The following is a 15,356-nucleotide window of genomic DNA, read 5'->3' as shown; positions in this document are numbered from 1 at the left end:
AGGAAGAAACCTTGAGAGGAACCAGACTCAAAGGGGAACCTCATCCTCATTTGGGTGACACTGGAGGGTGTGATTATAAATATACAGTCTGACAAATGTTGATGAGGAGGTGGTTGTCCTCAAACACCACATGGAGTTGGCATCTCTCTCTTTGTATGTCTGAATACTTCATGAAGCAGAGGATCTGGTACATCTCTAGATACCTCGGGATCCTCAAACGGTTGGCCTCATCTCAGCGAAGGTCCAAAAATATTCATGGCACGGAAGACGATCTGAGCTGGTACAATTTCTAATTTTGTGCTGATAAATTAATACCTAACTCAGTAAATAATTATTTTTCCAAAATAATAAACCATTTGAGAACAGAAGTCACAAGCATGTTAATGCAAGAGGTTTAATGTAGCACACAGGAATAAACAAAGAACAGGATAACGAAACAAGGAAACAAAGTGACAGTAACAAAGAAACATCTAATGAACAAACAGAGGAAGGTGTCTAAGAGGGTGAAAGACACTCTCACAGAGAGGCTTCACACTGAGCTGAATGTGATAGAAGTTTAAATAGTCCATGATTTGCAAGTTCTTCTCAAGCATTTGCACTCAGGGAAGAAAGAGTGATGACAGGACAGTTCAGATCTGTGAGAAATGCAATACCGCATGTAGTGTTGGTGCTTTCCAGCTACATGCACCAGAGCTTCAATTCTCAGCACCTGTGGTTTCTTCATATCTCAGGGTTTTCTTATTTTCCTCATTTCCTAACAGCATAAAGGATTAGTAGATTAATTTTATTATTGCCTTAATTATAAAAGTAGTCACCAACAATCATCATTAGCAGAGTTTTGTATCCAGTTCCAGTCTGCTTGGCTTATCAGTCCAATAAAATTATCTCCATGAGATTCTGGAGTGACCCCATCTACAGCAATACAGGAGAAATCCATCAGTCCAGTAGTGTGAAAGAGATCCTTTATCTTTGTAAGTAAATCAATCATGTTTTTCACTCAAGCATTTTCTGTTCTGGTGACACTTATAGACAGGATGATAAATGCTGCCAAAAACCAGAGCAAATTAAAAAAAAATCTAAATTCTGAATGTGACAAAAGTATTATTATTTTTTTAAATAAAGTGGGAAAAAATCTAGTGTAGTTGGCATGAAAGTTACACTTCAATCAACCACTAACTCACGTGCACTAAATGTTTGAATGAAATATCTATACATTTGGTCCATTTTTGTTTCCTTTTTCCAGAATTAAAGTAGTTAATTAAGAAGTTAAAGCAGCACTAATCACCGGAATCATGTAGCTCACACATCATTCACGTCACGTCTTCAAAATGGGTCATCATTAGCTTTACCAAGTGCGGATTTAGTTGGATTAGCTGAGTAAACAGATGCCTAAATTAAAAGAAGTGCCAGTTCCCTCGTGGAATCATTGCACATGCGCAGTAGGGAGGCGTTCTGAGCGTACCTAAGATGCGCACCAGAGGACAAACAGCCTCTGGTAGAGGAGACTCACAGACCTGATCATCTGTGTGGTAGAAGATTCACTCATATAACTCATACCCTTACAAATAAGGATGGACATCATTTCCATTACATCACAGGTATGTTTGATCACATCTCAAATTAAACACTTTCTATAAGTTCAGCAGGATGGATTTATTTTTTTGTCCAAAAGAAATTGAGATATTGAGAGAATATCTGTAAATATCTGTTTGTAGAATATCATGCTCTAATGGGTGAATTACTGAAAGAGGAGAAGAAACTGTTGGAAAGAATGAAACAGTTTATGTGGAACAATACAGGAAGACTGATGTCCCTGAACAGGACCAGTTTCAACATCACGGATGAGAGCGGACATGCCTATCAGTATTCCTTTCCTTCTGAGGATGCTTTATATGAGGAGTACAAGGCAACAACCCGGGACTTGATTCCTCTCCCCAAAGCTGTTCTCTATTTGTTAATGGCTGCTCTGGTGGTGGTCGCGGTGGCTTATGCCATAGTGGGACATCTGATCAAAGACTTGGCCAGTGATGTAGTAGGTAAGAAAAGGGTTGGAATATATGCAGTGCTGTCACCCTGTCCAGGTTTTTTTTAGAATGATGTGTGAGCTACATGATTCTGGTGATTACTTCTACTTTGACTTCTCAATGAACTACTTTAATTCTGGAAACTAATAGGCAAAATGTATAGATATTTCATTCAAACATTTAGTGCACGTAAGTTAGTGAGTGATTGAAGTGTAACTTTCATGCCAACTACACTAGATTTTTTCTTCATTTTAAAAAAAGAATACTTTTGTCACATTCATAATTTAGAATTTTTTAATTTGCTCTGGTTTTTGGCAGCATTTTGACAGATTAAATATGATTAGATTTTTTTTAACAAATTTACTACAGAATTAGAAATGGAATATTTGGTTTGTTTGTGAACGTAATTACACTTTACACATATACACTTTATATATATATTCACACTCTAATTTGCTCTTAGTCCTATATTGTACTTAATACTCAAGGTTTAAAAATAATTAAATAAATAAACATATTCATGGTATGATTCATTAAGCTGCATAAACCCAGGACTAATAATTGCGTCTTGAGGGTAGCAAGCTTTATTACAAAGACAGACACCACAGCCACCTACACATCAAAAATTTATGGAACAGTTTTCTATAAATAAGAACTTTTGATTATATAATTTCACATGTAATTATGTGAGTAATAGGGAGAAAACCCATGTAGAAAATCCATGCAGAAAATCTGTCATAAAAATGAAAAACAAAAGTATTATTTACATGTTAAACTTTACAAGTTTTTACAATATTTTACAATTATGGGTAAGACAAAAATCAAGAAAAGAAATAGATAATGCTTAAAAACTGATAGATAATAATAATAATAGATAATGCTTAAAAAATGCTTACGTGAAACGCAAATCATGAAAAAAGTTACATGTAATAAACATGAAAAATATCAGATTCCAGAAAATCATATGAAAATAAAATAATTGTATATAAACCACATGTAAAATCAATCAATCAATCAATCAATCAATCATGTAAAACTTCCAATGTGTGAAACATAAAGTAAAGTGAAAAGAACATGTGGCTTTGAGACTGATTTAAAAGAATAAGTGGCTGCAAATGAAAGCATTTTAATTTGTTCAGATGTATTTAAGATTGGGATTTGATTAGGTTCACTTATTACCTTAAGACTTTTAAACCCCTTTAGCAGTATTAATAGTAATGAGTATTTCTGAACGTTTCAAACACAGCTTAGCATCCACGCATGTCTGTTGTTTTTTTTCCTAGACTGTGCACTTGGCCCAAATGAGGATGATGTGGAGAAAGAGAATGACGAAAGAAACACCAACCCTAATCCTGTTACACTGTCTCTCTCTCAAACCAATGCCTTCCACTTGTGGGACCAGGATGATGTAGTGATCCCGCTGTCTTCAGAGGACAGCTCTCAGACAAGTCCCTTAGTGCTGGCTGCTATCCCTTACATGCCATCCTTCTTCCCTCATATAGGACACCCACACATCCCCTCATCTGTCTGTACCACCAACAGTCATGAGCAGCCCTATAGCCCTGGGTTTATCTGCTCTATTCCACAAGATCTATAAAAGGCCATGGAATTAAGGTCAACATCAACATCTCTCACTAATAGTGTTTTAGGGAAGCACAAGACTGTATGATTTGAGTAACGCACATGTTGGATTGAAAGTGTGATCCAATAAACCAATAAAAATCGCCACCAATTATGAGCCTTTAAAGTGATTTTGTAATTGTAAGAAAACAAACACACAAGAATAATGGTTTAAACAAGTTCCTTTCAGAGAACAGGTGAGTGAAGCCTTCAGAGTTTACAACAATTCAGAACCTGAATTTGCAGCTAAGTGTTTACTTGCTAATAACAAAATGTAAGGTATTGAAAAAGGTGCTCATGAGAAGTGCATTTTAATAGCTAATCACCTTTTTTTTACCTCAGATTTGTAATATCAATATCTGAGAACTGCATATCTCCATCTTAAAACCTGACAAATGTAGATGTGAAGTTAAAGTTCACACAGTACAACATGTGACTGCTTGCGTCCCTCAAGCAAATCTGTAAACCCACACTTTAAGCTTCACCTGACGTAAAGACACTGACGGACAGATTAAGGGGTGGATATTTTAGCTCTTTAATTACACAGCTAACCTTTAAGTACAATCTCTCGCTCACACACAAGACACACACACGCACATTTATACACATGCACTCACAAATTTGATTTTTAAACAGGTTTTATTGGTCGTTTTTACAAAATGAATGCTTCCCTTTAAGCTGGTACATGTGCTATGTGAGCTGTGAAGATAACAGAGCATTAATATTATTTTTGTGAGACACAGGCCAGAACAAACTGTACTTCATTAAATATAACCTCTAAGTCAGCAATAAAAGACATACAGATCAACTGCTTACAGTCAGAACCAAAAGGGCTGAATCAGAATGCTAATTAACTAGTAAGTACTAACATTAGTTCTGAGTGCATGCGGATTTGGTTGGAGTAGTGCATCTGTATGGGGATAATATAAATGTATTTTACAGCTGGCAAGTTTCACCTAAAATTTGTAATTATTTTTCTATTTTGTCAAAGTTGTCAGCCCAACATTGTCTCTTAAATCACTGAGATACTGACAGTAGCCCCCCAGCCAAGTGTCACAGACTGTAACGTTCACATGGAGCAATGTGGACTGATCCAGGACGCTTGAATGAATCCATGAGATTTGTGTATGAGAGGCTTTCAAAGAGACAGGATATTCTGTCCTGTGAGGGATCCTGAGTGCAGTTTAAGAGTCCAGGCGACACACTGGGCTGTCATAGACCATCTGCAGGTTTACTTTGTGCCCCACAAGCTCACGGATGTTGTTGATGCCGTACTTGATCATGGTGGGCCTGTGGTGGAAAACACATGGGAGTCTGTAAACTTCCATTTACGCACAGTCCAAATCTCAATAGATCATTTAAATGTAGACTAATAATCCCAGCCTGAAGCGATTTAAATGTAGGGCAAACAGGTGTGTGCGTGTGTGTGTGTGTGTAAAACACAGCTGGACACTGCCAAGCCACCAGACATTTAAAAAATAAATTACTTTTTCAAATCCAATCCAATCCAAATTTAATGTGTTTTCTCTTATATCCTATATATAGCAGCCCGATAAAGAGACTGGGTGCTTGGTAGTGTCTCTAGTTTGAACCTGTGTGTAATTGTAATTCACTGGAAGCAACTATGGGATTTTGAAAAGGTCTCATCGTTAACAGAGTTACTACAGATTACTATGGTAATCTGGATAGAGGTGGCTCACCTCTCTAAAGAAAGCCCCCAGGCAATGACGGACACATCCTCTGGTAATCCCATAGGCAGCAGCATCTCAGGTCTGAAGACTCCAGAGTTCCCAACCTCTACCCATTTCTTTAATCCTAATTGATCAAGAAAGAGAAAGAGAAAAAAAAAAGAGAGAAAATATTAGTTTTCTGTTGAACCTGCTGGGTAAAGCTTGCATTGCTTGCTTAATTACAAGCTTCACAGTTGACCTTCCTCTTGCTCATTTAAAAACCTGTGTCAAACTAACAAGCAATTTCAAAAGCATGTTTTGCCTCAGCACTGCTTTCTGCACATCACAATTTGACACGAGCGTGAAGGAAAACTCGAGGGCGTGTATTTATTTATTTTTTACATGCTTTTTAAAATGACACCCTGCTCACAGCAATCAATGCAGGCATGAACTGTGAAATTACTCGCATTTCTGCACCCGATTTAAATGTAACCAGCATTTTTTGTGTAACAAAGAAAAAGCTATTAAAAAAAAGTCAGTCTCGGCTTGTTCATATCTGCGGTGTTGTTTTTGCCACACAATGAAATCACTGGTTCCAGCAGTTTGGCGGAAACACAACTCAAACTTATTGAGAAACTGTAGAGTGTTTGAGAGACTTGAGAGACTGGAAACATGTCTAATTTCTGAAGAAACTGTGACCACACCTTTTAGTCAGAATAAGAATTAAAAAAACAAACAAACAAACAAACAAACAAAAAAAAAACAGTTCATTTGCCATTTGAAACCATTAAAAAAAAAAAAAAAAAAAAAAAAAAAAAAAAAAAGTTATTATTCTGTGGCCCAGAACATTGTACTTCTCACAGCTCTGTCTTTTGCCTCAGTTTGCATTTTAGAGGTCAGTATAGAAGATTGTATCATTTAAAAAAAAAGTTGCTCACAGATCAAAAATACACAGAACATTTGGTTTATTTCCTGCAGTTGGGTCGATTCAGTGTCAGATTGTATTCTTGCTGCAATTGAAATCTGATAGACTTCAGAAGAACTGAGATAACCTCCTCTGCACTCTCAGGTCAGTCCTTTTGGTCAGATTAAAAGTATTTGTAAAAGAAGAGACAGGAGGTTTCGATCTTACCTTCATGATAGCTGAACACCTCCATGCTGGGCTCAGTGTAAGGGTTGTAAGCTGGCTTGAAACGCAATTTAGTTATACCTATGTTAAGGAGAAAAGAAAAGTGTAGGTATTTTAAAGACCATGTTTGAAAAAGCACTGCAACTCCACAAAATCAATCAATCAATTTAGAAGAATCTCTGGTGGCCGTTCAGCTTGTTGAAGAAGGACAAGACAGTAGAACTAACCTAGTTTGGTGAAGAACTGATGCAGAACCCCCATCAGGTCACCCAGCGTCAGACCGTAATCAGCCACCACACCCTCGATCTGATGGAACTCTGCCAGGTGAGTGGCGTCCAGCGTCTCGTTACGAAACACGCGGTCTATAGAGAAGTACTTCACTGGTGTGAACTTCTCCTAAATGACAGGGAGACACACGTCATATCTGAATGAGAGGTGCAACATTTGTACACCATTATCCTGGAATAAATGTCTTAAATAAAAAGGTTTAACAGTGTAACAGCCCTGAGACATGTAACTACCTGGTACCACTCGATTTATAGTGCATATGACTAATTAAATCTCTTTCTGATCAATCATAAATGCTGTTTTTTCACACAGCCTGCTGGGTTTCAACCCTTACCGTAATGTGCTGGATTTGAAGAGCTCATAAATTTATAGAATTTATAGAGAATGAGATTTTTAGTGTTTACCTGCTGGGCTAGTCTGTAGAGCATTCGTGCGCTCACAGCTGTCGTGTGTGTACGGAGGATGTTCTTCTGAGCTTCCTCGATCTTCCAGTCGTACTTGTACCTGGCACGAGGAACATCGAAACACATTATTCTGCGCTGAAAGCAAAACCAGTACTGAATGCAAGATTTATTTAAGTAGATGTATCTCACCCTTGTGATCCATATCCTCCCTCAGTGTGGACCTTTTTCACCCTTTCAAGGTAATCTTTGGGAAATTTATGAGCCACCGCAGGATCTAAAAACACAGTTATTTAGACACTCATCGTAAAAGACAATAAAAAAAAAGATCTGAATAGGAGTCGTACCAGACAGGAAGAAGGTGTCGTGCTGATCTCTAGCTGGATGCTGCTGTGGCTGGAACAGAGAGTCAAAGTTCCAGAAAGAACTCTCGATAAAGTTATTTGTGGGCATCTCTGTGAACCTGCAAAGGTCAAACATTGCATTTAAATAAAAAATAATTTTTACAAAAAAAAACAAAAAACTAGTAAGTCAATCATAGTTAATCATCATTGTTGGGTTTAAATCTTAAGTGGAACTGACCCCATCTCCAGAAAGATCTGTCTGAACTGCGTCCGCACCTTCATCAGTGGGTGCAAGTGGCCGCAGTCTGGAGCCACACCCATTGCCTCAAAGTTATAGGGCTTGAACTTCTTCTCCTTCCAACTTTCACTAAAACAAAAAAGGAATATACATGTTTGTAATAACAGACATGAACCCCAGTCTATATCCATGCTCTCGTATCAGATTAGCATGCTTATAACTGAACACTGACTCTTTATGCCGTATTCATAGCAGGGGCATAAGGGGCAGAGGGAGTGTACAAAACCTTCTGAAAATATTGGAAAATGTTTTTGCTATACACTTAAGATATTTGGTTGTGAGAACAAAGGATGAATAGTAGATGATAGATTTTAGCTTTCATTTCTTGATATTTACAGTGAGATTGTAAATTTATTTAGTTTAGTTTTTTTTTTAAAAAGTATTTTCTATATACAGCTAATTGTTTATCTTTTAAGAGAGTATCTTTGCATTTCTACTAGTTTGTCTTAAACGCAACTTCTTGCTGACCATTTTTGAGAAAACCTGTACATGTCTATTATCAAAGACATTATAACTGTAACTGTCTAAAACAGCTCAGCTCAGGATACACGTATATAACTAGAATATTATGTTATCATTTTAAAACTGTATTCAGAATGCACCTGTAATAAACATTACCATGGAGGGAACACAGTACCCTGAGGGTGAACAGCTCACCTAGCTATCATCTCTGGAGTCAGTTCAGTCTCCTGTTTGGTGATGGTGGTGCTGAAGTTGCTGCCTTTGGTGATCCAGTAGGACTTCACTGTCCTGAAAATACACAAAATTCCAACATAAGCATGTACAAACCAGGCCAATAAGGATCAGCTTTTTTCTCGTGAGATTTAATTACTGTGTTTTATAGCACTCATTCTCACTGAACACAGATGTTCATGCTGGGCAGGGACAAGACCGTATTCAGGGAATCCTACGTTCTACATTCAAGGTACTCGAACACAAAACTAATTCAGTCCTTGCTACAACTATTAGGTTTATTCCAAAACTACAATTCCTACTATGCAACAGCATGACGAACATTTTCTACTGAAGACAGTGTTCCACATCTACATCAGAAATGTCCCAAATCTCCTAATCCAATTATAGCACATCAAAGAATGCTCACAAAGTGCAGTCTGCATTACAATGAGAGGACTTTAGCTAAGAGACTGGATAAGACACAGTGAGCAATCATGCCATACACAAACTGGATCAAAAAGAGCAATCAGCACTCTGCCATGCATCCATTTGTGATATTAAATTCAGTAGACACAGGCAAAGCTGGGCAGCTGGACCAAAGCCAGTTAGGCCACACACACACACACACACAAAGAGGGGGAGAGTCACAATGGCATATTCCTTCCCTAAAAGAACTGAACAAATTTTTGTGCTCTTTAACTGAATGTAAATTCTCTCTCTGTCTGTAAATGAAATCATATTTCAGCAGAACATTACAGCTACATTGAGAAAGATCATGACTCATGACTTTTTAACTTTATTTGATGTTCGGTATACAGTATTTGGTATTTTGAGTCTATGGAATTTTAGGTGTTTAGAAAATAGTGTCAGAAAAGATATCTAAAACAAACAATGCTTAAATGCATCCTCGTGCAATAACCCTCTAACTAAGTGCAATAATACTCCACCACAGTTTATATATATTTATAATATTATAACATATAATAATATATATATATATATATATATATATATATATATATATATATATATATATATATATATATATATAATATTATATTTATTGTATCTACATATATCTTGCCAAATTATATACATGCCCTTTTCTTTTTATATCGTCTACCTGTCCTGTGTATATTGCTCTTTATCGTTGGTGAGAAATGTCAGTGGTGATGTTTTCTACGTGTCCCAGTGTGTAGTGAGCCAGGGTTCTTCCTGGTGCCTGAACTGACTGATTCAACGTCTATGGAGCTGATAAAAACAGAGCATTTAACTAGTTTCAGCTAGATTGCTACTGCAGGTTATTAGTGCCATCTGCTGGCTCAGAACCAACGAAACGTCACACTTCGAATATTGCCACAATTTACAATTAAATCTAAAAAGATTATACACACACACACACACACACACACACACGTAAAATAAGCGTAATCTAAAGGCCTTTGCCTTTCACATAAGCCACTTCTGATTCCAAACGATCAACTACAAGTCGTTATTTATTGTTCCTACAAGACGTTTGTCAGGGAGTGTATATTATGTTATATATTTTATATACAAAATAAAATCTCATCATGCCTTGATTTTGAATTATTTAATTAGGACAGAAAGGTCAGACTTTGCTTAGTCAAGTCTTGTCACTTACCACAAACAATGTACAGTACAGAACAGAGTCATGGTGCAGTGGAATAAGAATTAATATTGTGTATGACTTCCATGAGCTTGGAGGACTGCATCCATACATCTCGGCAATGACTCAAATAACTTTATTAATAAAGTCATCTGGAAGAGCAAAGAAAGCATTCCTGCAGGACTCATCTTCAATGCCTCCTCCTTCATCTTACCCCAGACATGCTCAATAATGTTCATGTCTGGTGACTGGGCTGGCCAATCCTGGAGCACCTTGACCTTCTTTGCTTTAAGGAACTTTGATGTGGAGGCTGAAGTATAAGAAGGAGCGCCATCCTGCTGAATAATTTGCCCTCTCCTGTGGTTTGGAATGTAATGGGCAGCAAAAATGTCTTGATACCTCAGGCTGTTGATGTTGCCATCCACTCTGCAGATCTCTCGCACGCCCCCCATACTGAATGTAACCCTAAACCATGATTTTTCCTCCACCGAACTTGACTGTTTTCTGTGTGAATCTTGGGTCCATGCAGGTTCCAGTAGGTCTTCTGCAGTATTTGCAACGATTGGGATGCAGTTCAATAGATGATTCATTGGAGAAATCAACCTTCTGCCACTTTTCCACAGTCCATCCTTCCTGCAAGCTGTGGGTTTTGGCAAATGCAACACGGTTTTAGTTGTCTTCTGTTTAATGCTGGTTTCTGAGCACTAATTTGGCCATTGAGACCACTGCGTGAGAGAATTCGTCAAACTGTTCTTGTAGATACAGGGGTTTCTGGTGACCAGTTGTTATGTAGCTCTGCTGCAGTTGAAAAAGGGCTGGCCTTGGACTGTTGAACCAACAAACGGTCCTCTTGAACAGTTGTCTTATGGGGTCTGCCTGACCTGGGCCTGTCATGAACTTCACCGGTTTCTTCAAATCTTTTTCTCATCCTCTCCACTTGACGTTTAGATACATTAAAGATGTCTGCCACCTCAGCAGGAGACTTGGTCTTCAGGCTCTTGATGATCAACACTTTGGTCTGTGGTTGAATCTTTGACATGCTGTCAGAGGTCAGGATGCATTTCAAATGAAGGTTGGGTGTACTGGGGTTCTTCTTCTACACAACTGGGAATGTGTTAATTACAGTATTTCTCACAGGTGACGCTCTAATCTGTGATTGGTTGAATCCTTTAAAAATATGACAAGACTTTTGTCTAGGCAAAGTCTGACCTTTCTGTCCTAATTAAATAGTTCAAAATCAATGCATGATAAGGTTTTATTTTGGTAAAATAAGTGTAATCTAGAGGCCTTTGCCTTTCATATAAGCCACTTCTGATTCCAAATGATCAACCAAAAGTCAAGTTATTATTTGTTGTTCCTACAACTTGGATAGGCGACAAGACTTGTCAGGGAGTGTAGATTTTCTCCTCCCCAAAAATGGGTGCAGCGACACATCTTCATCTAAACATCCCACCACCAAGACACGTTTGTCTCAATCTAATAGCTAGTGTGTCAGCTGCACTTACACCTCTGTCAGAAGTTTCCTTTTCTTCAGTTCGTTTTTCTCTTTCTCCTCCAGTTGAGATGACTGACCCTTCTGCACTAGTTGCAGTTTCTCTCTCACCGTGTCCTCGATTCTCTCCGCCTGTAACAAGCACAACCCAATAATCATTACAACACACCCAATAATCTCCTCCCATGCTCTACTCACTTTGGGTCAGTTTTAGGTAACTGCTATGAGGTATAGAAATGTTTGTATTAGTGCCAAAACAAACTCACTGTTCTGAACACTCTGGGGCCTCCCTCATGACTTTTATCCACACGGATCCATTTGTTGGACATGGCCTTGCTAAAGCCCACTTTCCCACTGGCCAGTTTCTGTAGCAAAGAAAATACATTTAAGTAATGGAAAATATAAGGAATATACATTAATGGGGTGGTGTGATGTGGCCCAGTGACTTATTTTCTGGGTATGTGACATTTAATGCAATTTTTTATTTAGTAATTGCAAAAAAAAAAAGCAGGTGAATAAACCGTAAACAGCCTTCCTTAAAAGTGGAGGTTATTATAACAGAAAAATGGATTAAATCTCAAACAGGACGTTAAACAAGCACATGACATGAGGGCCAGGTTTTCTACAAACATTTGACTGTATATTGTAGACTGTGCATCTAGTGTATGTTTAATGTATTTGGCTGCTACATTATCAATAAAATATGAACAAATATATGCATGTACTTTTCTAGCAGTTGGTGTTTCATTCAGTCTATGAACACTTTACTCACCATTAGCTGACTCTGAGGCATTCCCTCTTCTGGGATGGCGTTAAACACCCGGGCTTCATGGCTTCCATGCTCAGCTATCTCACACCCTTCTCCAGTCAGCTCCCAGTGCTTGGAGGAGCGTTGTTCTGCATCAATTACCTGTAAATACATTCACAAAAAAAACAGACATTTGCAGGATGACAGCAGTAACACATTACACACTACAGCAGGCTACCTGGCTTAAGTTAAATATCAAATGATGTGTCAATAAACAAAGGATCAAACTGGAGAACACAGAGCCATCATTAACTAAGCAGCTCCATACTGGATAACAACATAAACTAGAATGTACATTTCCTGAAGAAAATGTGAATGGTGCTTGCAAGTGGCAAATCTCGGCACTCAGAAGAGAAGCTGTGCCTGAGCTCTGCGCACGCGGTGTGTGTGTGCGAGATTAGAGGGATTTTAGGAATTTCCCATTCAAGCCTATGGTACTTTTTTGGCCGCTTTTTCGTCTGCCGTGCAAACATCGTTGGTTGGATCGCTTATAAAAGTCATAGCACACCAAATCCTCAATGAGCCGGTCGATTTGACACCTCATTCATGGGTCTAGGACAAAAGCTGCGGGACAAGTTATGCGCCAAATTTTTGTCCAGAAGAATCATAATCAGTATGCAAGATAACAAGAAGGTTGCTTTGCAAGCACCATCAATTACAGTGCACATATAGGATATCCAGCAATTAGACAGGATGAACTTATATACTTCCAGTTCCAGCATTTAGCAGACACACTTATCCATTGTGACTTACATTTTATTTTATCTCATTTTTATACAACTGAGCAATTGAAGGTTAAGTGCCTTGCACAGGGGCCCAACAGTGGCAGCTTGGTGGACCTGGGAATCAAACTCACAACCTTCTGACTGTTAGCCCAGCACCTTAACCACTAGACTAACACACACACACACACACACACACACACACACACACACACACACACACACACACACACACACACACACACACACACACATATATATACATATACATATATACATACACAAATTATATATATATATATATATATATATATATATATATATATATATATATATATATATATATATATATATATATATGTATATATGAAATTCTGCAATTCTTTCCATTAATCGCAATACATTAATGGAGACATTTGCGCAGTTATTGCATCAGTCTAAGCAGAGTGAATGAGAGCATGCTATGCTAGCTTAGCTTCAGGCTTTAAAACACACCTCCCCGAGCGACTGGATACTTTTTACAGCCCCAACAACGACCTGGTGGTCCACTGAGAGGCTGCCCGCCACATCCTGGCTGTCAACACCACCGTCGACCTTCTCCACCAGTCGCAGGAGCGATTCTAATAGACCGGTGTCCGCCATGCTTAAAGCCTCGTCTGAGAGGGAGAGAGCGGATGTGACGTCACGTCGACATCAGCTACACGCTTCCTAAACCTGAGACTTTGTTTACTTCTCAATTCTGATGTTAATTATTTCAGTGTAACTCTCTCACATTTGAAGAAATTAAGAAATGTTTTCTCCAGTTTTGGTGGTAATTCTGATTATTAATATAAATTTCAATAACACTTTAAAATAGCTCGGATTGTACATGTGGCTGAGAAAGTTTTATTCAATTCAATTCAATTTATTTATATAGTGATTATAACAATTTCCCATTGGCTCAAAGCAGCTTTACAGAAGTATGGAAACAGAAGATAGAAAAAAAGAAATAATAATAATAATAATAATAATAAGAAGAAGAAGAAGAAGAAGAAGAATAAAGATAAAAATGCATATGTGAATATATACAATTAAAGTTTAAAATTTATTTGAAATCAGAATCAAAATCAGAAAGATCTTTATTGCCAAGTATGTTTTCACATATGAGGAATTTGTTCTAGTACAGAAGCTCCACAGTGTAAACAGAATGGCATTGACAAGACATGAACACATATATAATATAAACAGTTGTATGTACAATGGAAAAAATGTGCAAATTTAAATATAAATAAGTGAGTATGTATTTTAAGTAAATAATGTAAGAATAGTGTTCATCAGATGGATTGCCTGAGGGAAGAAACTGTTCCTATGTCTGGTCATTCTGGTACTCAGGGCTCTGTAGCGTCAACCAGATGGCAACAGTTCAAAGAGTAAGTGTGCTGGATGTGAGGGGTCCAGAGTGATTGACTTTGCCCTTTTGCTCACTCTGGAGAAGTACAGATCTTGGAGAGTGGGGAGTGTTGTGCCAATGATTCGCTCAGCAGTCCGGACTACCCTCTGTAGTCTCCTGAGGTCGGATTTGGTAGCTGAGCTGAACCAAACACTGAACCAAACACAGTCACTGAAGTGCAGAGGATGGATTCGATGATCAGAATCAGAATCAGGATCAGAATCAGCTTTATTGCCAGCCATGTTTTCACATGCGAGGAATTTGTTTTAGTGACAGAAGCTCCACAGTGTAACAGAAAGACATATACAGTATAGACCAAATTGTATGTACACATTTACAGGTGTGAAATGTGCAGTTGAAATATACATATACAATATAGGTAATTTGTATGTACAAATTTGCAAGTGTGAGAAATGTGCAATTGAAGTAAACAGTAAACAGTATAGACAATATGTATGTATGTATGTACGTACAGGTGTGCAAGTATGAAAATGTGCAAATTGAGGTATACATAGTACAAATGTGCAAGTGTGAAATGTGCAATTAGGTGTTGTGTGTTCCATGGTGTTAATTGTTCATCAGATGGATTGCCTGAGGGAAGAAACTGTTCCTATGTCTGGTCGTTTTGGTGCTAAGGGCTCTGTAGCGTCGGCCAGATGGCAACGGTTCAAAGAGGGAGTGTACTGGATGTGAGGGGTCCAGAGTGATTGACTTTGCCCTTTTGCAAAGTCTTTTGGTCGGATTGGGTAGCTGAGCTGAACCAAACAGTCACTGAAGTGCAGAGGATGGATTCGATGATGGCAATGTAGAACGGTTTCAGCAGATCATG

General features: G+C 38.1%; 2 protein-coding genes across 2 annotated transcripts; one reads left to right on the top strand and one right to left on the bottom strand.

The window, feature by feature from the left end:
• Window positions 1-1,485: 1,485 nt before the first annotated feature.
• LOC132861300 (uncharacterized) lies at window positions 1,486-4,248 on the top strand. The gene is made up of 3 exons (XM_060892764.1): window positions 1,486-1,598; window positions 1,716-2,036; window positions 3,308-4,248. Exons 2-3 carry the CDS (start codon window positions 1,730-1,732, stop codon window positions 3,619-3,621), a joined length of 621 nt encoding a protein of 206 aa, XP_060748747.1. The 5' UTR covers window positions 1,486-1,598; window positions 1,716-1,729; the 3' UTR covers window positions 3,622-4,248.
• A 16-nt stretch (window positions 4,249-4,264) lies between these two features.
• On the bottom strand, window positions 4,265-13,787 carry farsa (phenylalanyl-tRNA synthetase subunit alpha). The gene is made up of 13 exons (XM_060892763.1): window positions 13,594-13,787; window positions 12,341-12,478; window positions 11,835-11,933; window positions 11,582-11,700; window positions 8,432-8,524; window positions 7,715-7,843; window positions 7,480-7,595; window positions 7,325-7,409; window positions 7,136-7,235; window positions 6,671-6,839; window positions 6,447-6,524; window positions 5,345-5,459; window positions 4,265-4,934 (listed from the first exon to the last, which is right to left on the bottom strand). The coding sequence occupies exons 1-13, from the start codon at window positions 13,738-13,740 to the stop codon at window positions 4,829-4,831; spliced, it is 1,494 nt and encodes a 497-aa protein (XP_060748746.1). The 5' UTR covers window positions 13,741-13,787; the 3' UTR covers window positions 4,265-4,828.
• Window positions 13,788-15,356: the final 1,569 nt, after the last annotated feature.

Source organism: Tachysurus vachellii, chromosome 18, assembly GCF_030014155.1.
Source record: "Tachysurus vachellii isolate PV-2020 chromosome 18, HZAU_Pvac_v1, whole genome shotgun sequence".
NCBI lineage: Eukaryota > Metazoa > Chordata > Actinopteri > Siluriformes > Bagridae > Tachysurus > Tachysurus vachellii.
The sequence above is the reverse complement of the archived record's forward strand: the minus strand, read 5'-3'. Positions and strand labels throughout refer to the sequence as shown.